The 21,691-nt window shown below is 37.7% G+C and overlaps 1 protein-coding gene across 6 annotated transcripts in view; it reads left to right on the forward strand.

Moving 5' to 3' along the window:
- Window positions 1-4,536, forward strand: part of ARHGAP36 (Rho GTPase activating protein 36) — a 30,832-nt gene extending 26,296 nt beyond the window's left edge. For all 6 annotated transcript variants that reach the window (XM_053579673.1, XM_053579672.1, XM_053579674.1 and 3 more), the window contains 5 exons: window positions 169-317; window positions 484-660; window positions 900-997; window positions 1,135-1,241; window positions 3,281-4,536. In XM_053579673.1, coding sequence (XP_053435648.1) covers window positions 169-317; window positions 484-660; window positions 900-997; window positions 1,135-1,241; window positions 3,281-3,438 — 689 coding nt within the window. In that variant the 3' untranslated portion in view covers window positions 3,439-4,536. The remainder of the gene's footprint in view (window positions 1-168; window positions 318-483; window positions 661-899; window positions 998-1,134; window positions 1,242-3,280) is intronic.
- Window positions 4,537-21,691: the final 17,155 nt, after the last annotated feature.

Below are 21,691 nucleotides of genomic sequence, written 5' to 3' on the forward strand. Positions count from 1 at the left end.
TGCTTTCAGGGCTCCTGAACTCACATGCTTTGGAAATGATCAATGGCAATTTTCCTGAGTACTTACTTTCTAGGTGTCAGCAATTTTCTACCACAATCTCATTCTCTTTGGTATCAGGCTGCTGCCAATGCTAGCCCCCTTAGTCAGCCCCTGATTTCCTTCCTCTAGCTCTGAAGCCCCAGGATCAGCTTTCTGCCCTGCAGTTGCTGGTCTACCTGCTGCCACCCAGCCACAGTGACACCCTGGAGCGTCTGCTGAAGGCCCTGCATAAAATCACTGAGTACTGTGAGGACTCCATTGGCGATGATGGACAGTTGGTAAACAGATCAGGGAAAGGGTGGTGAGGACTATAAGATGGGATATGTGTGGGTGTATATAGGCAAGTGGGGAGGAGTGGGAAGGGGAAAGAGTTAGACAAATCTATTTGTACAACTTCCAGTACTAGGTCAGTGTATAGGTCACATTCTGTATTCCCTTACTTAGGTTTCAGGCAACCGTATGACTTCTAATAATTTGGCCTTGGCATTTGGATCTACTCTTCTGAAGAGGGGACGGTTTGGAAAGAGGGAGTCCAGGAAAACAAAGCTGGGGATTAACCACTATGTTGCTTCTGTCAATGTGGTCCGTGCAATGATTGATAACTGGGATGTCCTCTTCCAGGTAGGTGGAAGTTTTGGATACACTTATTATCCATACCCCTCTCCTGTACCCCAAACTCGAGACAGTTGTGCTTGCATCCTTGTAGGTAGACATAGCAGGCAGCCACAACAACTTCCAGTCTAGACATTCTTCCAGCATTAGCTGGTCATGGTGCATTTAGTCCTGAGTACTCCATAGAGATGTATATAAATGAAAAGGTGCTGTGCAATAAAGGCTAATGTTACTAATGTTACCCTCAGGTGCCTCCCGATATTCAGAGGCAAGTTGATAAGCGTGTGTGGAAATCCAGCCCAGAAGCCCTTGATTTTATCCGACGCAGGAACCTGAGGAAGATCCAGTGAGTATTTTTTGGAGTTTGTTTATGCTTAGCTTGAAGCACATTCTCCTATGGAGTCTTTCAACTCTGGATCATCTTTATATTAATTAATGCAAGTCCACAAACTAACTGACATTTTCAAATTTCTTCCCATCCAGGAGTGCACGCATAAAGATGGAAGAGGATGCTTTACTTTCTGATCCAGCGGAAACTTCTGCTGAAGTCCAGGCTGCTATCCTTGCTCAAAGCAGGCCCTTTGATGAAGGTCAGTTCCCTGCTGGAGGTCAGGCCTTTACAGAAGGTCAGTCCCTTGCTGAAGGTCAGGCCCTTCGTGAAGGCCAGGCCCTTCCTGAAGGCCAGGTCCTTGCTGAAGATGAGTCCTCTGAGGAAGATGTGTCAGTCAGTGAAGAGCTAGTGTTTGAATATCTCAATCAAGGAGTAGCCTTTGGAGAAGTTCAAGGTCTTGAGATCCCAAATGACCTTGATATTCAAAGCCCACATCTTGAAGGCATACCAGAGCTTGATGAGGAAGAAGAAGAAGATGATACTCTGAATTTTGATGATCTTCCTCCCCTTGAAGATATTCTAGAACCTGATGATGAAATTCCAGAACTTATTGAGCTCCAAAACTTTGAAGAAACACCATATTTTGATATGGTCCCAGGCCCTGAAGGAGCCCCAGATGTTCAAGAAATTCTGAACCCTGTAGAAAACCCAAACCATAACCTTGAAGAAGGACAAGATTTTGAAGATCACCAAAACCTTGAACTTGCAGAAGTTCCCTATCTTGATGTAATTCCAAACAGTCAAGAAGCCTCAGATACTGATGAAAACCCAAATAATGAAGAAGCCCCAGAAACCATTGAAATCCCAGACCATGCAGAGGCCTCAGAAAATGAAGATAATGAAGAAACCCAAGATTCTGAAGAATATCCAAGTCTTGAAGAGGTCCCAGCTATTGATGAAGTTCCAAATGATGAAGCCTCAGCTGATGAAGAGATCCCAGACCATGAAGCTCCAGAGGTAAATGGGATTTCAGACTCTGAAGAAGACCTTGATTTTGAAGAAGTCCCAGCTCTTCATGTGGTACCAAGCCCTGAAGAAGCCCCGGGTGGACATGAAATCCTGAATCATGAAGAACCACAAGAGGTTAATGGATTCTCAGACTCTGATGAAGACACCAGTCTTGAAGAGGTCCCAGCTTTCGAAGGAATCTCAAATGATGAAGAAGTCTCAGATACTGAAGAAATCCCAGATCATGAGGAAGCTCCAGAGATCAATGGAATTGCAGGCTCAGATGAAGACTCCAACCCTGAAGAGGCCCCAGCTCTTCATGTGGTTACAAGTCCTGAGGATGTCTCTGATTATGATGAAATTCAAGGCCAGGGAGAATCCTCAGATGTGAGTGCAGTTCCAAACAACGAAGAAGCCTCAGATGATGAAGAAATTCCAGGACACGAAGAAGCCCCTGATGTCAATGGTAACCAAGACTCTGAAGAAAATCCCAATCTTCAAGAGGACTCAGTTCTCAGCGTGGTCCCAGAGCATGAGGATGCCCAAATTCGCAGTGAAATTCCAGATTCTCAGAGAGACCAAGAAGGTGAGTTCCAGGATGATGCTCCCAGTGTGGCTCCAGAGACCGAAGATGTCTCCATCCTCAATACAATTCCAGACCCTGTACAAGACCTGGCGGTCAATCTTAAAGAAGTCATAAATGTGGAAGAAGTTCCAGTGCCTAAAGATCTCGACCCTAAAGAAGTTCAGAATCAAAAAACAATCCAGTTTCATAAAGAAGGTGCAGATGATGCATTTCCCGTAGATAACCCTGATCTTCAAAACAAGTCTCAGCCTGACCCAGTGATGGACTACAGGTCCTCCCCAGAGTCATCGAAGAGCAACACTTACTTTCTCCCTGCCATACCATATTGTAAGCTTTCGGCTCCAGCTTTGTTACTCATTTGTTTGGTGAAATTAGTCAGGCTACTTATAGGGTGGTGGTGGTTATTAGGAGGTCGCCCTCTTCCCCAACCCCCTGTTGATATTGTCCATTTGCTATGAGCACAGAGCACCTGTCTTATTCTTTCTCTTCCTTAACTGAACTCTTCACTCAGCTTTCACAGTGGGACCAGATTTAGAGATCCGTGTGCTACTGTTAGGCTGCAGTTTTCTTACATGTCAAATGGAGATAATCATTCCTGCCCTACCTTCTTGCCTCAAACTCAAAATTAGGTCTTAGTGCCTTGGGTGCTGTGCAAAGGATGAAGTCTAGAAACATAAGGAGTTAACATTGTTACTATTTTCCAGGTTCCTCTGAGGAGCCAGATGTGCCTCCCGGCACTGCCCGTTCCCATGACGATGAGGAAGGAGCGGGTAACCCCCCCATTCCGGAGCAAGACCGCCCATTGCTCCGTGTGCCCCGGGAGAAGGAAGTCAAAACTGGCACCAGCTACTTCTTTCCTTAGATGTTTTTCCTTCTATAAGGTGCCGGACAGGGGAAAAGGGTGGGGTAGATCTGGGATGTCACATGAAACATTAAAGAGAGTCTCGAAGGTAAAGATTTGAGGGTGAGGAGTTCCACCTGATGCTCGGGTCAGGAGGGAAATTCCAAACACACTGCCAGCCCCTTCACTGGGGATGCTTGTTCTTTTCAGCTAGTAAAAGCAGAGATGTTTCTGTGTCATGCCCAGGCTCCCTGGTGCTACCTTGCCTTTCTCTTTTACCCCTGATCCTGGCTTTCTCTTACTACAGCCTGTCCTTTAATTGATGTGACATTTGTGGTAAACACCTGTCCCAGAGAAGCTCACAAATCTCGAGGTGCTTTCCCTCCCTCAAAGGGGATTGCATGTTTTTCCTGACTTTCCTGCCCTCCTCTCAAGAGCTCAATTGGAAAGGCCCTCAAGAGGCATGCTAGAACGTTAGGTCAGCCTACTGACAGCTGACAAACAATTAATGCTTAAACCATGTCACACCAACTCATAGCCGTGTCCCCGCAGCAACTCCACCACCTCAGGATTTTTTCCCCCAAAATTATTTAGACCTGTTAGACCATCAAACAGCCACCCCCAAAATTCTGTGCAGTTTTGCTCAGGTCATGTCAACAGGGAAACCTCAAGTGTAAGTCTAACTAGCTTTTCTGGGGTCAAAAGTTAGAGGAAAAATTAGATTTTATTACCTGCATCTGTTTTAAAGACAGCTGGCGTTCATACCCTGTTGCCAGCAAAACAACTAGTTAGGGAAGGACACATAGTTCCAAGTAGTTAAAGTTACCTGATTACAAATGTTCTTCTCTATCGTCTCTGTAGTTCCTTTATGCAGGACGGTACAAATTTGCGGGACATGCTCTGGTAACACACAGATATGGGTTATGTATGACATCCAAAATTATAGCTGATATTGATGGGTAACAACTGCTAAGGTCCACAGAATGAAGTATGTATTGTATTGAGGGATAGAAACTGATCACACAATGGATAACAACCGCAGAGCTCGAAGATTTGTGATTGTTAAAACTTCTCTGGCGTTTCACTATCAATAAACATCTGTGTCGTGACAGCAGCATATTCATGGCTTACTGTGTCTTGTTTCTTAATTTGAGGGGGGAGTTAGGAGGCTCTGACTGGAGAGCTGAAGAGGAAAAGGAAATGGGGAAGAGAAAGAAAAGGTGGGGTGATATAGAATAAGAAGAAGGGGTGACAAATGGGATAAAGGGGAAGGAGTGACATGGAATGAAGGAGAGTGAGGTGGAATGATGGGGAGGGGACAAAAAAGAAAGGGGAGGGGAAAAGTGGAATAAAGGGAGGGGTGATAAAGACCTAGGAGGGGATGAGGTAGAATAAGGAAGGGGAGGGATGATAAGGATTAAAAGGAAAAGAGGTAAGGTGGAATATGGGGGAAGGGGTGATAAGGATTAAAGGGGAGGGGTGAGGTGGGGTAAGGAGAAAGAATGTTGAGAAAAAAGGGAGAGGGGTTGCTGGGAAATAAAGGGAGGGATATAGGGCTGAGGGTACCGTGGTATAAAGAGAAGGGGTGATAGAGAATAAAGGGGAGGGGTGTGGTGGAATAAAGGGAAATAAAAGGGAACAAAGGAGAAGGGTTAAAGTGGAAGAGAAGATTAAGGGGGATGAAGAAAAGTATTAATAGAAGAAAGGAAGGGAGCTTAAGAGGAGGGCTTATACGGGGGAGGGGAGCGAATTGGCAAAAAAACAGAAACCTGAGCACATCTGAGGACATATGACTTCTGAGGTAAGAGGAAGAATGTACTGCTGTTTGATTGATGGGACCTCCGACCTTTCTTGAAAGTTTACGGCTTCATGACATACCTAGAAATCTCCCATGTCAAGTATAGGGCCCCAGAACATGGGATGGTGTGTGTTATTTATTTTTACACAGTTTACTGTGAGATATTTCTTTGTATAGAGATTTCAGACAGCAGACATGTAGCACTGGGTCCATCTTATAATAATGTATTTATTATCATAATAATTATAATGATAGCCGACATATATTGAGTTCTTCTAAAGTGTCTGGCACTGTGTTAAAAACTTTACATTCATTGGGCAGTGCCTGTGGCTCTGCCGGCCCCATATACCGAGGGTGGTGGGTTCAAACCCAGCCCCGGCCAAACTGCAACCAAAAAATAGCCGGGCGTTGTGGCGGGCGCCTGTAGTCCCAGCTACTTGGGAGGCTGAGGCAAGAGAATCGCTTAAGCCCAGGAGTTGGAGGTTGCTGTGAGCCGTGTGACACCACGGCACTCTACCGAGGGCAGTAAAGTGAAACTCTGTCTCTACAAAAAGACAAACAAACAAACAAAAACTTTACATTCATCATTTAATTTAATATTCACAATAATCATGTGAGATACATGCTACTGTCATCCTCATTTTATTCTTGAGGAAAATGAGAAACAGGTGAAATAACCTGCTTGAATTACACACAACGTTAGTAAAAAAACAGCCAGTTTCCAAAGGTGAATTGTTTAAATATTAGATTATACTGGCCCATTCATCTTGGGATTCTGTCTCTGACACAAAGATGTGATGTAATGTCTGCAGTAATCTTTTTGGACTGGGGTTTGCACTTTCAACAGCCAAGCTGCAGGTGTCTTCTTAAAGGCCCTTTCTTTCCAGATAGGACAAGTTGTTGGACATTAACTGTGATACTTCAGGAGGACCCTGGCAGATGTATCTGGGGCCTACATACATGACAGCCAGAGGAAAACTTAGATTTTTCTTTTTTTTTTTGCAGTTTTTGGCTGGGGCTGGGTTTTTGAACCTGCCACCTCCGGCATATGGGGCCGGCGCCCTACTCCTTTGAGCCACAGGCACCGCCTGAAAACATAGACCTTATCCATTGCAATCCTCTTGTTACATTAATACTAGGACTCAAGTTGGAAAAAACATACCTGATGTCAGAGATTTGGGAGTAAGATTAAGATAGGCTTCTCACTGCAATTCTAGGGTTTCATGGGGTCAAAATAATGAAATATGTCCTATGTAGAGATGATCTGCGCTTTTCCCACTCAGCTTAAAAAGCAACAAACAAACCTAATAACAAACAGGAAACTAGTTTTAGAAGGTTCCCTTCACTTTCTGGCTTTCCCTGAAACCAGGTTTCCTCCTGATCTTACTTATATTCCTTCCCAATGCTGACTACTAACCAAAGGACTGGGGCTGAGAGTGTGCCTAGATGAGAATTATCCTCAGTCATCCCAGCTCACAGGTTTCCTTCACACTCTGAGCTCTATCCTCTTCCTGGGTGCCTCAACTATATCCACATGGAAGAGTCACCCATGCCCTCTGGCTTTACACCAGTATGACCTTTAACTACCTGGCCAGCTACTTGGAGCCCCTGGGGACAGTTTCACCCCTAAAGGGCTCAGTGCCAGGATCCCACTGGGATCAAATCTAGCAAAGGCTGGGTCCCCTGTCATCTGCTTTTTGGCCTCACAGAGGAGTCCAGCCTCGCAAGCCCTTCCTTTTCTCTTTCTTTCTTTCCTCCCCCAGCCAGGATCATGGACATATTGCTTCAGTACTGACTGCATCCTCATCCCCTTGCCCTCCAAATAGTTCTGCGTCTCTCCAAGGAACTGACTTTTCCAATCACATAGTAAGAAAGGAGCAACACCCCGAACATGGGTGCCTCTGTCAGAATTGCCAACCTCACCTGGGCCCTCAGGCCACTCAGCAATCCTTTCAACATGTCCCAGGTCATTTCTTTCCCAATTTTCCTTCCACCTGTGTTCCAAGATTCGTCATCACTCCCTCAATTAATGGCCCCTTTCACTTTACCTTTACCCTACCCCGTACAATGCCTTAGATCAGTGGTTCTCAACCTTCCCAATGCCGCAATGTATTTTCATTGTTAAAAAGGGGTTGCGACCCACAGGTTGAGAACCGTTGCCTTAGATTCTCACTTCCTAAAGGAAACTGAGGCAAGCTCCAACTCCTTGTTCCATACCTACAAAGTCTCCTTGGGTTCACTAGCTCTCACTTCACATTGCTAACATTCCCAGTCTCAGAAGTTCCTATTAGAGTTCCTCTATCCCTGCTCTGCCTCCTCTCCCTTTTGTTTCCCCTGCCCACCTCCCCTAAAACTCTGCTTGCGCTATTTTCAGTTCTCTTGCCTGAATCTTCAGTGTCGCCATCTGCACTAGTTCCCTTACCTCGGGTTATTCATGTGGTCTGTTGTCTCCCATCTTTAGAAACTACTTCTCCTTCACCACCCTGTACCAAGTGCTGTATTTCTCTCTTTGCTAAGCTCATTGATAGACGTCTACTCTGCATATTCTATCTCCCATTTATTCTTCAGGCCATACTACTCATGCTTCTGTTTCCACCACCACAGTAAATTAATGGTGGCAAAGTTCACTACCAATGACCTATTAATACATTCAATAATCTTTGGTGATACTACTTACTCTCTTTTATCTCAGTGACTGGTATAAAGCCAAAGATCTCCTGATCTTTCATTAAAAAAATTTTAAAATGAAGAGAATTGTACATTCACATTGCAGTTTTAAGAAGCAAGGCAAAGAGGTCTTGCGTGCCCTCTACCCCATTTCCTCAATTGTCTCATCTTGCAAAAATATAGCTTAATATCATAACTAAGATATTGAAATTGATACAGTCCAGATACAGTAAAATTCTGTCACCATCAGAATTTTTCCTGTTGCCATTTTATAGTAAAATAGACAAATAGACAAACCTGCCTTTTACCCCCCATAACCCCCTCTTTTTAATTAACTCTGGTGATGAATCTGTTCTCTATTTGTATAATTTTCTCATTTCAAGAATGTTATGTAAATGGAAACATACCTATGTGACTTTTTGGGATTGACTTTTCCTATTCGGCATGATTAGGGATTCACCCAGATTGTTGTGTATAACAATACTTCATCTCTTTTTATTCATTATATAGATGTCCCACAGTTCACTTAATCATTCATTTACTTAAGGAAATTTTGGTTGTTTCCAGTCTAGGGCTATAAAAATAAGACTGCCATGAACATTCATGTACAGATTTTGAGTGGACATATATTTTCATTTCTCTGAAATAAATGCCCAGCTGTGCAATTGCTGAGTCCTAGATAAGCGCATGTGTAGTTTTTATAAGAAATTGACAAACGATTTTCTAGAGAAGTTATAAAACTGTATACGCCCACAAGCAACGCATGAGTGATCCAGTTGCTCTGCACGCTTGCCAACTTTTGGTATTGTCACTAGTTTTTATCTTACCTATCATGATAATTGTGCCGTGATATCTCATTGTGCTTTAAATTTGGGTTTCCCTCATGCTTAATGAAGTCAAACATCTTTTTATTTTTTTCTGCCATCTGTATACTCTTAAGTGGAATTCTGTTCATATGGATGTCAAATTGCTTCCACATTATTTGTTGAAAAGACCATCTTTTCGCCATCGAATTGCCTTTTTGCCACTCACTTCTTGTGGGATTTCTGTGCAGAAGTCCCCAGTAATTCTAATTCTTATTCCTCTACAGGCAAAATGTTTCCCCTCTGGCTTCTTTCATGATTTTCTAATTACCCTTGGTTTTCTGAAGCAGCTTGAATATGGTACCCTTAAGTATGGTATTTGGATATTTATCCTGCAAAGTGTGACCTGAGCTTCTTGCTCAGGAAGGCTTAGTGTCTACCGTTAATTTTGGAAAGTTAGCTGCTATTATTTCAAATATTTCCTCTGCTCCATTTTCTCTTTCTTCTCCTTCTGATAATCCATTTGTACATGTTACATCAAGTGAAAAATGTCTCATAGTCCTTGGATGATCTTTTCTTTTTTCATTCTTTTTTATCTTTGCATTTCGATTTGAGAAGTTTCTATAACCTATCTTCAGGATGACTTATTCTTTCTTCAGTTGTGCTCAGTCTACCGATGGGCCCATTAAAAGCATTCTTCATTTCTGTGATTTTTTTTTTTTCTTTCTGGCATTTTAAAATTTTTACTTAGAATTCCGTTCTCTTTGCCTGCATTACTCATCAGTTCTTGCATATTGTCTACTTTTTTCATTAAAGCCCTTAATACATTAACCATAGTTATTTTAAAATTCCTGTCTTATGATCTCAACATTTATAATATTTCTGAGTCTTGTTCTGATGCTTGCTTTGTCTCTTCGGGCTATGATTTTTCTTGTGTTTTGGTGTGCCTTGTAATTTTTGTTGAAAGCTGAACATACTGTATCTTATAAATTAAGGTAAATAAGCTGCTAGTGTGGGGATTTATGTTAATCTGGCAAGAATTGGGTTTTATTTAATCTTTTCCCTAGCAATAGGGGCCTCGGGCTTAAAATTTGCTAGTGTTCCTGTTTTTGTCTCCCAAACTAACACTGGGCTCTCTTAAGCACTCTTCTGAGATAGAGTCTGTGTCTTGCAGCTCTTTCAGCTGGAGTCCTGTCCGTGTGTTCTGAAGGTGTAGAGCAGGGGTGCATTTTATAATCTTTGATTAAATCTGTCTTTTAATGGGCCTATGCCTTTGGGCTGTGACATTAACAAGTGTTTCTCCAGTGATACAGCTTTTCTCCTTTGTCCTCTGTTCTTTTCCTTGGCTGCAATATTTCCCACCTATTTTCTTCTAAGTCTGACCCTTGTTGACTATTTTCCTTTTATAAGAGACAGGAAGGCTGGAGGGTACTGGAGTGAAGAGGGGTTCTCTTCTCTCAGCTGGGGTAAAGTTTCAGAATTATGCTACTAGCAAAAGAGAAACCCAGACAGTTAGTCTTTGTTATTTATGGTGAAGACTCCAGAAGTATGGTTACTTTTCTACCCTCCCTTCCAGATCCATAAGGAGATTTTTCTTGGTTCCTTCCTGTATCCTTGGTAGTGAGAACCTGCTGGGGTTCCTGGAGGGAAAGCAGATCAAAATGTGGAGACCCTCCTAAAACTGTGGTTTCCTTGAGTTTCTGACTCTCACACTAGCCCACACTCTGCCTCTGGAAAATTTTCCAAATTACCACTTGATATTTCTCCCTCCCCTTGGCTCTGGTAGCTTCTGTTCTTCTGCAGATTTCAGTTGCTGTATATTTTTTTAACATGTCTGTCTCTCCAGCTTTTGGGATGGTAGTTTTCCCCGTGACCTCAGTCCTCTGATGGGTCCAAAACAAGTTGTTAATTTTTAGTTTTTGTAGCTTTTTCTTATTGTAGGACATTAGTGACAACTTCCAAGGTCTTTAGATGTTGGAGCTGAAACCAGATGTCTAGTATTGTATTATTTATATCAATATAAATTAACAATATAAATTAACAATTTATATTGTTAATATTTAGAAATGGGACTGATTTTTTGGTGTTGATCTTATTTTCTGTGACTTTGATGAGCTTCCTTATTAGCTCTAAGAAGGTATTTTTTAAATAGATTACTTGAGATTTTCTATGTAGATAACGATGTCAACTGCAAATAGTGACAATTTTGTATCTTCCTTTCCAATTCATATGCACTTTATTTCTTTTGCTTTTGAAAATGCAGAGACTACATTTTCCAATGTTATGTTGGATAAGATTGATAAGAGAAGACATCCTCACATTTTTCTTAATCTTTGAAGAAAAAAGTATTTAGTATTTCATCATTAATTATGATGTTAGGTGTAGGTCTTTTGTAGATGCATTTTATTCATTTGAGGCTGTGTCTCTCTGTCATTTCTTTTTGTGTGAATGAATGCAGAATTTTTTCAAAAGCTTTTTCTGCATCTGTTGATATGATCATATGATGTTTATTTTAACCTGTTGATATTATGGATTACATTGATTGATTTATGAAAATTAAACCAGCTTACATATCTGAAATAAATTTTTCTTGGTCATGGTATTTAAGTTTTTTTTTCTTTTACATTGATAGATGCACTATGCTAATTTTTTTGAGGATATTGTGCTTAGATCAATGACCTGTAATTGATCTGTATTTTTCATTTTTTATCTAGTTGTGTTTTAATCTGGTTTTGATATCAAAATAATATTGGCTTCATAAATGCATTGGAAGTTGTTAACTCTTCCTTTGTTTTCTGGAGAAATTGTGTTGGGTTGGTGCTAGTTCTTTGTTCTTTAAATATCACGTAGAATTCTTCAGTGCAACCATGTTGAGACCAGAGACTTCTTTTGGGGGAAGTTTTAAATTATGAATTTAACTTCTTTAATGGATATGAAACTATTAAATTCAGATTATCTGTTTAATTTTAGTTGAGTTTTGGTGTTTTCAAAGATTAGGTTCATTTCTTTTAGATCGTAGAATTTATGGGCAAAAATTTGTTCTTAGTATTACATTATTATTCTTTCAATATCTGCAGGGTATATGGTGATATAATCTGTTTTATTCCTGATATTAATAAAACGTGTCTTTTCTCTTTTTCTGGTTGTCAATATTGTTGGAGAGTTTTCAATTTTATTGGTTTTCTTTTTTGAAAAAACAGGTTTTTGTTTCGTTGATTTTTTCTTTATTTTATTTCAATTTAATTTAGTTCTGCTGGTATCTTTATTATTGTTTTCTTTCTGCTTGAATCTGATTTATTTGGTCTTTTTACTTTTTTTTTTTAGGTAGGAATTTAGATTATTGTTTTTTTCTTTTATAATGTAAGTATTCAGTGCTATTATGTGTATTAATTTTTAGCTCTGCTTAAACAGTATACCACAAGTTTTGATACATTGAATATTCTCTTTCATTCAGTTTTGTGCATTTTTTATTTCTCTTAAGACATTCTCATTGATCCATGGTTTATTAAGAAGTTTGGTTTAGTTTCCAAGTGTTTTAAGATTTTTCTGTTATCTGTTATTGATTTGCATTGCCACCTGATTCAACTGTTGTGGGTGTTACTTCTATTTGAATCTCAGGAACAATGAGCATATGTGGGCCACCGTCTGTTGCTAAAATAGTAGTGAGGAAATGACAGTCCTGGGTCACCTATTTCTGTGGATGATAAGTCATAAGATCCCCTGCTTTTGTGTTTCTACATTCCTCAGGTCCCATTGTCCTCTTCCACCTTTCAGAGCTCTCCCTTGGTTATCTTTGTATTTATTTCTAGGTTTATAGTTAGGGCACAGGAGCTTGGAATGAATGGTCTATGTGATCTGTGGTGAGAAGTCTCTTGACTATTTAAAAAAAATAGATATGATTTCTATATACAATTTGACATTTAGCGTGTACAGTTTAATGTTTTTATTATACTCACAGAGTTGTGCAACCATTGCCACAATTTAAATTAACAATATTTTCATCACTTGAAAAATAAATGATGTACCCAGTAACAGTCACTCTCTATCCTTCCCATTCCCCAATTCTAGGAAACCACCAAACAATTTTCTATCTTTATTGATTTGCCTATTCTGGATTTTCATATAAGTAGAATCATGCAATATATGATCTTTTGTGATTGGCTTCTTTCATGTAGCATCAGAAGTTCATTCCTTTTTAATGTGGAATAATATTTCATTGCATGACTATACCATGTGTAGTTTGCTTTTACCTAGTAAATGACGATGTAGAGAATTTTTCATATTTTTCCTTACTTTTTGCTTATATATCTGTCCAAGTTCTCTGCCCATTTTTAACTGAGATTTTTGACTGAGTGATGACAATTCTTTATACAATTTGGCTTTTCCCCCCCAGTTTGTGACTTGACTTTCATTCTCTTAATTGTGCCTTTTAAAGAGCAGAATTTTTAAATTTTAATGAAGTTCAGTTTATCGTTTTAATTTTATGAATCTTGATTTTCATGTTATTGTTAAGAAATGTTTGCCAAGCTCAAAATCACAAGGTGTCTCTCTAAGGTCCACATTAGAGTGAAAAGATGAGGGGCCTAGGGCACAAAATTTAGGAAGGAATTCACTCTCAGGATTGTGTAAATCATTCATTTTGTGTGTATTTCTGTATTCTTTCTCTGCTTAAAGGATCTTTTTGTCTATTTTTATGTCAGTAAAATATTGTATTATTATAAATTTATAATATATCTTTAAATTGAGTAATGCTGGACACCAAATCTATTCTTATTTTTCACAGTTGTTTGGGGTATTATTGGTTCTTTGAATTTCAATATGAATTTTGGAGTCAGTTTATCAATTTATGCAAAAAAGACTCAAGGTGTTTTTATTGTCATTGCATTGTATCTGTATATCAATTTTGAGTCTTTTGACCCACTATCAAGGCAAGTCACCATTTATTTAGGTTTCCTTTATTTTCAATTAGAAACATAGTTTCAGTAGTCTTGCAGCTCTTTTGTCAGGTTTATCTATTATAAGTATTTCACATTTTTGGTGCCTTTGTCAATGATTTTTTAAAATTTAACTTCTGATCATTCATTGTTAGTATATAGAAATAAAATTAATTTATGTAAGTTGAACTTGCATGTACTTATTTATAGTAGTTTTGTTTTGTAAAATCCACTTGATTTTCTATATTGATGATTATAGTATCTGTGAATAAACTCTTCTTTATTCCTTTGAAGACTGGAATGAAGAGTTATCTCTATTTTTCTTGTTCATTGCATTATCTGCAACCTCCAGGGAGACAGATTAAACAACACACGTTTATTATCTCCCAGTTTCCACAGGTCAGGAACCTGGGAATTGCTTAGTGAGATCCTCTGCTCTGGGTTTCACCAGTTTGCAACCAGGTTTTGGTTGAATGTATTTCCATCTGAAGAATCAACAAGGGAAGAATATACTTCCCAGATCATTGAGTTTGTTGGCATAATTCATCTCCTTGCAACTGTATGACTAAGGGCCTTTGTTTCTTAGTGGTTGTCAATTGGAGGTGGCCCCCAGATCCTACAGGCCACCTGCAGTTCTTACCATGTGACCATCTCTCTAGGCAGTTGGTAACATGTCTTTCTGCTTCCTCAAGGCTAGTAGGACCATCTCTCACCCATCTGGTAAGACAGAGACTTTTATGGCACAACATAATAACAGCAGTGGCAGCCCATCTGCTTTGCCATATAACATGACCTGATCAAAGGAGCAATATCCCATTACCCTTGTCATATTCCATTGGCTAGAAGTATATCATGTATCCCACCCATACTCAAGGGGAGATTATAAAGTACATAAAAATAAGAAGTAGAGATCATGGGAACTGTATTAAAATTTTCTCTGCCACATAAAAATCCTAAAATACTGTATTACCTACCATTTTCCCCTTCTGATCTTCCTGCAAATGTCTTGAATTTTGCTTTTTGTATGGTATAAATATCATGCTACATCATAATTATTTTTGTTTAAAGAGTCTACTTTTAGAAATAAACTAATAAGAAACATCTATGTACCCACACAATTACTGTGTTTTTCATTCTTTTGTATATATCCATATTTACACACACACACACACACTCAAAGGATGTCCTTTAAAATGTGTTTAGTGCAGGTCTGATGATTAATTCTTTGAGCTTTCTTGCATTTTAAAATGTTATTTATCTTTCCTTTTTGAAACATATTCACTGGGTATAGAATTCTGGATTAACTTTGTTTTTCTTTCAACACTTTAAAGGTGTTGGGTTACTGTCTTCTAGATTTCCTGGTTTCTGATGGGAAATTATTTATATCATCCTTACCTATCTTCCTCTACATAATGTGTTTTTTCTCTATGGCTTATTTTGAAAGTTTATTTCTGTCATTTGCTTTGATTGATTTTATTATGTGCTCTAGTGTATTTTTTTCATATTCCATATGTAGCGTGTGTTGGAGGTTCTTGGACCTGTGGGTTTATAGTTTCACCAATTATGGAAGGATTTCCACCATTATTTCTTCAAATATTTTGGTTTTTTTCTCTCTCCTCCTCTTTAGCAACTCCAGGCATATGTATGCAGGCTGCTTTAAATTATCCTACAACTCAATGATATTGCTCATTTTATTTTCATCTTTTTTCTCTCTGCATTTCATTTTGGAAAATTTCAATTTCTGTAGTTTATGTTCATTTATCTTTTATTTTGAAATGTCTAATCTGCTGTTAGTTCCATTCACTGAATTTTTTCTTACAACAGATATTGTAGTTTACATCGCCAGAAGTTAGACTTGTGTTCTTTTTATATCTCCCATTTCTCTAGCTTACATGTTCAGTCTTTTATCTTTTTGAACATATGGAATACAGGAATATGGTTTTAATTTTCTTATCTATGAATTTTACCACATGTGTCAGTTTTATGTCAGTTCTGTTTGGCTGAATTTTCTCCTTGTTATGGGTAGTACTTTCCCACTACACTTTTTTCGTGTTATTTTTTGATTGGATGCCAAATGTGAATTTTGAGCTGTAGGTGCTGTATATTTGGTATTCCTATAAACATTCTCAAGCTTTATTCTAGGATGCAGATAAATTACTTGGACAAAAGGCTGGTACTTACATGTTTTGCTTTTAAACATTGTTAGGTGGGCCAGAGCAACATTTAGTATAGGGCTCCTTTTCTTCACTACTGAGGCAAGCCCCTTCTGATTTCCCGTGAATTATGAGGTTTTTCACTCTAGCTGGTAGATCCTATTTTCTATAATCCCTTCAGTTCCTTGCATACACAAATCCATCAGCCCTGAGCTGAACAATGGATAAGGACTTTCTATAGAGTTCAGTTTTTTATCTGTACAAGTCTCTCCTGGAAGGTACTCTGCCCTGTGAACTTTAGCTATCTTGGCTTCTTAAGGCTTCCAGCTCAACTCATGAAGGATGCTTGGATTCTTGGCAACGCCTAGATTTCCATCCCCAGTAATTGTCTCCAGTACCTTTTCTGGGCAACAAGGGGGACCAATTGTTGGGCTCATCTCATTTGTTTTTCATCTTTCAAGGATCAGTATCCTTGGCTATATGACATCAGTTTTGAGAACAATTTCTTACACTTTGATGGTTTTTAAAGTTGTGTCAAGTGGGATTATAAACTTGGTCTTTGTTACTCTTTCCTGTTCAAAAGGAAAATCAGAAGTAATTTCACACTGTTTAGGGAGTTTCTAGATATCTTTCAGTTATTTATTTCTCATTTAATTCTGCTTGGTCATAGAGCATGCTTTGCTTTATCCAAATCTCAAATTTGTTGAAATTTGTTCTATGACACAGAAATGAGGTAGCATATCTTGGTAAATGTTGCATGTGTTCTTGAGAATATTTATTCTGCTGTTTAACAAATGTGGTTTGTGTATTTCATTTTAAGTTTTGCATTTGCTTCCGCCATTTTGAATCTCTGTTGTTGTATACATACACATTTATAATTATTGCTTCTTTGGTCAATTGACCCTTTTGTAATTATGTAATAGCCCTTTTCATCCTTGTTAATATTGCTTGTTTTACAGTTTACATCATTTGATATTAATATAGCCATTCCTGTTTCCTTGTTTCATTTTTGAAAACAACTTTTTTTTTTTTTTTATTGTTGGGGATTCATTGAGGGTACAATAAGCCAGGTTACACTGATTGCAATTGTTAGGTAAAGTCCCTCTTGCAATCATGTCTTGCCCGCATAAAGTGTGACACACACCAAGGCCCCACCCCCCTCCCTCCTTTCCTCTTTCTGCTTCCCCCCCATAACCATAATTGTCATTAATTGTCCTCATATCAAAATTGAGTACATAGGATTCATGCTTCTCCATTCTTGTGATGCTTTACTAAGAATAATGTCTTCCACGTCCATCCAGGTTAATACGAAGGATGTAAAGTCTCCATTTTTTTAATGGCTGAATAGTATTCCATGGTATACATATACCACAGCTTGTTAATCCATTCCTGGGTTGGTGGGCATTTAGGCTGTTTCCACATTTTGGCGATTGTAAATTGAGCTGCAATAAACAGTCTAGTACAAGTGTCTTTATGATAAAAGAAAACAACTTTTTAAAGGTATGATTGACATACCACAAAATATATCCAAAGTGTATAATCCAGTGATTTAGTATTACATAAATTGAGTTGTATAGCCATCACCAATACCTAATTTTAGAACATTTACCTCTCTCTTAAAAGTCACACATCTTAATAGTCATTCCCCATTCCTTCCTTTCCCTAGGCAAACACTAAGCTAAGTTTTGTCTTTATAAATTAGCCTATTGCGACATTTCCTTTAAAGGGAATCTTAAAATATATAGCTTTTATGAATGGGTTCTTTTACTATCATAATGTTTTCAACATTCATCTATATTGTACTATGTGTAAGTACTAGATTCACATTTTTTGGCAATAAATATTTTATTTTATGGACATGTCATATTTTATTTATCCCATTATTAGTTTACTGAGATTTGGCTTGTTTCCACCTTGGGATATTGTGAATAGACCTATTATGAACATTTGTGTACAGATTTTTGTGCAGTTGTATATTTGATTTCTCTTGGGTAGATAACTGAGAGGAATTTCTAGGTCAAACAGAAACTCTGTGGTTAATATTTCAGAATGTCACATTGTTTTCCAAAGTAGCTGCATCATTTTCCAATCCCACTGGTGCTATATGAGGGACTCAATTTCTTCATATCCTTGCCAATATTCATTATTTTCTGTCTCTTTGATTATAACCATTCTGGTGGGTGTTAAGTGGTGTCTCATCTGTTCTTAAATGAGTCATGGTATTGAGATATTTTCATGTGTTTATGGACATTTGTGCATCTTCTTTAGGAAAATGTCTATTTATTGCCTTTGTTCATTTTTATATTACATTTGTATCTCCATTATTGAGACATGTGTTCTTTATGAATATTGGATACAAGTCTTTGATCATATATAATTTTCAAATATTTTGTCCTATTCTGTATGCTGTCTTTTAACTTCCTTAATGATGTCTTCACAGTTTTTTAATTTTGGTGAAGTTCAATTTATCTGTTTTCTTTCGTCATTTGTACTTGGTTTCATATTAAAGAAACTACCTGTTAATGACAAAGTTATGATTTACTCTTAAACTTTCTGCTCAGAGTTTTAACTCTTATATTTATGTCTATGATCCATTTTGAGTCATTTTTTGTGTATGGTGTGAGGTAAAGATCCAATTTCATTGTTTTGCATGTGAATAATCAGTTGTTCCAGCACTATTTGTTGAAGAGACTAGTCTATGCCCATTACCTTGTCATGGCACTCTTGTTAAAATAAATTGACCCGGTCTCTCTCACCTTTTTTCCTCCATGAGAAGGACCCGCTTCCAATTCTCTGTAGAAGTGCTCTAAACTTTCCCTCTGTTTTTCCTAAATAAAATCTTTCTTTGTTACCCTGAAAAAAATTAATTGATCATGCATGTAGGGTTTATTCCTTGATTCCCAATTCTATTTAGTTGATTTTTATGTTCATCCACATACAAGAACCAAACTCAAGGTCATAAATATATCCATCACTTCTCAAAATTTCCTGCTGCTTCTTTTATTATTAATTTTTGGGTAAAAACACTTAACATAAGATCTACCTTCTTAGTAAATGTTAAATATACAATATAGTATTATTAGCTATAGGAACTATGCTGCATACTAGATCCTCAGACATATTTATTTTGCTAACTGTAATTTTATATCTTTTCATCTGTATCTTTTGATCCCACCACCTCTACTTCCTTTAGCCCCTGGCAATCACCATCCTACTTTGTGATTCTGTGAATTTTACTATTTTAGAGTCCATGTATAAGTGAGATCATACAGTATAAGTCTTTCTGTGTTTGGCTTATTTCTTTTTCTTTTCTTTATTATTTTTCTTTTTTGAGATAGAGTCTCACTGTGTCACTCTCGGTAGAGTACAATGGTGTCACAGCTCACAGCAACCTCAAACTCTTGGGCTTAAGTGGTTCTTTTGCCTAAGCCTCCCAAGTAGCTGCGACTACAGTCGCCTACCACAACACCCAGCTATTTTTTTGTTTTAGTTGTCATTGTTGTTTAGCAGGCCTGGACCAGGTTCCAACCCCCGATCCCCGGTGTATGTGGCTGGCTCCCTACCCACTGAGCAACAGGCACCGAACCTGTCTGGCTTATTTCATTTAACACAACTCCCTCCAAATCTACCTGTGCTCTTATAAGTGACAGGATTTCCTTCATTCTTAAGGCTGAATAGTATTCCATTGTATGCATACATCACAATTTCTTTATTCATTTATCCATTGTTGAATACTTAGATCTGGTTCAAAATCTTGGTTATTGTAAACAATGCTACAATGAATGTAGGAGTACAGATATGTCCTTGATATCCTGATTTCAATACTTTTGGATATATACCCAGATGTAGGGTTGCTAGATCCTATGGTACTTCTATTTTTAACTTTTTGATGAGCTTCCATACTGTTTTTCTTAACAATTCTACATGTCCACCAACAGTGTTTAAGAGTTCCCTTTTCTCCACATCCTCACCAACACTTATTAACTATTAAAAAAATAATAATCATTCAAATAGGTATGAGATGATATCTCCTTGTGGTTTTGATTTATACTTACCTGATGATTAGATTTCCCTGATGCTTAGTGAAGTAAAGAACCTTTTCATACACTTGTTGGCCATTCGTATGTCTTCTTTTTATTTGTTTATTTATTTATTTATTTTATTTAATATTTTTTTGTTGTTGTTGAGACAGAGTCTTACTATATCACTCTTGGTAGAGTGCTGTGGTGTCACAGCTCACAGCAACCTCAAACTCTTGGGCTCAATTCATTCTATTGCCTCAGCCTCCCAAGTAGCTGGGACTACAGGCACCTGCCACAATGACCAGCTATTTTTTTTGTCGCAGTTGTCATTGCTGTTTAGCTGACCCAGGCTGGGTTCAAACCCACCACCCTCAGTGTATGTGGTTGGCACCTTAACCACTGTGCTATGGGTGCTGAGCCTGCATGTCTTCTTTTAAGAAATGTCTTAATCCAGGGAGGTGCCTGTGGCTCAAAGGAGTAGGGCACCGACCCCATATGCCGGAGGTGGTGGGTTCAAAAACCCAGCCCTGTCCAAAAAGTGCAAAAAAAAAAAAAAAAAGTCTCAACACAGGAATGGATTGGCAAGCTGTGGTATATGTGTACCATGGAATATTATTCAGCCATTAAAAAATGGAGATTTTGCAGCATTTGTACTAACCTGGAATGAGGTGGAACACATTATTCTTAGTGAAGCATCACAGGAATGGAGAAGCATGAATCTTATGTATTCAACTTTGATATGAAGACAATTAATGACAATTAATGCCATGGTGGAGCATGGGGGAAGGGGAGACCAGACAGAGAAGGAGGGAGGGGGTGAAGGAAAGGAAAATAAAAAAAAGAAAGAAAAGAAAATAGTGACCAATTTTCACATAAATTGAATTTAATTTTGATGAAAGTATTTTACTTAAACATTAATTTTTAATTCAACTTGTTAATATATTGTTTAGGATATTGCATACTCATTTATAAGTGAAATATGTTTGTAATCTCTCTTTTATAATAATATATTTTCTCCAATTTTAATATCAGGTGTATCCAGATTAAGTAGAATGATTTTGAAGTATTTCTTCTTTTTCTATTATCTATAAGATTTGTCATGATCTGTTTTTTGAAACTATCTTTTACTTTCATTTACAAATATTAGTTTTATATTTTTTGAAACTTTGGAAAAAAATAATAAGAAGTTAACTGATGACTCCATACTGAACCTCAGAGTCAAAGCATTCTGTAATAGACATACTCTTATTTGACAATGTGAATGTTACTTTCTATGCATTGTTATTATCATTATTGCTTAATAGTTCAATGCAGCAATCATCTCATTTCTTTTCTGAATGTATTTATCTTCATTCTTTATGAGGTTTTTGTTTCTAGTCCTTATTTTAAACATTGTTATTGTTATTAAATTTTAAGCCTTTTTAATTTTGTGACGACAAAAAGTAGAAACCTAATAAACACATGTATATGTAAAAAAAAAAAAAGAAATGTCTCAGAAGGTTCCTTGTCCATTTAAAAATCAGGTTATTATCAGTTTTATTATTCACATTTCAGTTATATGAGTTCCTTGCATATTTTTAATATTAATCTCTTATGAGATAAATGGTTTGCAAATATGTTCTCCCATTTTGCAGGTTGCTTTTTCATTTTGCTAATTTTCTTTCAGGGTTTGTTTGTTTTTACTGTGTGCAGAGGATTTTAGTTGGATATAATCCAGCTTGTTTATTTTTACTTTTGTTGTCTGTAGTCTTGGTATCATATTCAAAAAATATTACCAAGACAAATGTTAAGGAGCTTCTTTTCTTATTTTTTCTTTTAATAATTTTGTATATTTTTATCTTATGTTTAGGTCTTTAATCCATTTTGAGTTGATTTTTGTGTATGGTACAGTATATGC

The sequence above is a fragment of the Nycticebus coucang genome, chromosome X, assembly GCF_027406575.1.
Source record: "Nycticebus coucang isolate mNycCou1 chromosome X, mNycCou1.pri, whole genome shotgun sequence".
Classification (NCBI taxonomy): Eukaryota; Metazoa; Chordata; class Mammalia; order Primates; family Lorisidae; genus Nycticebus; species Nycticebus coucang.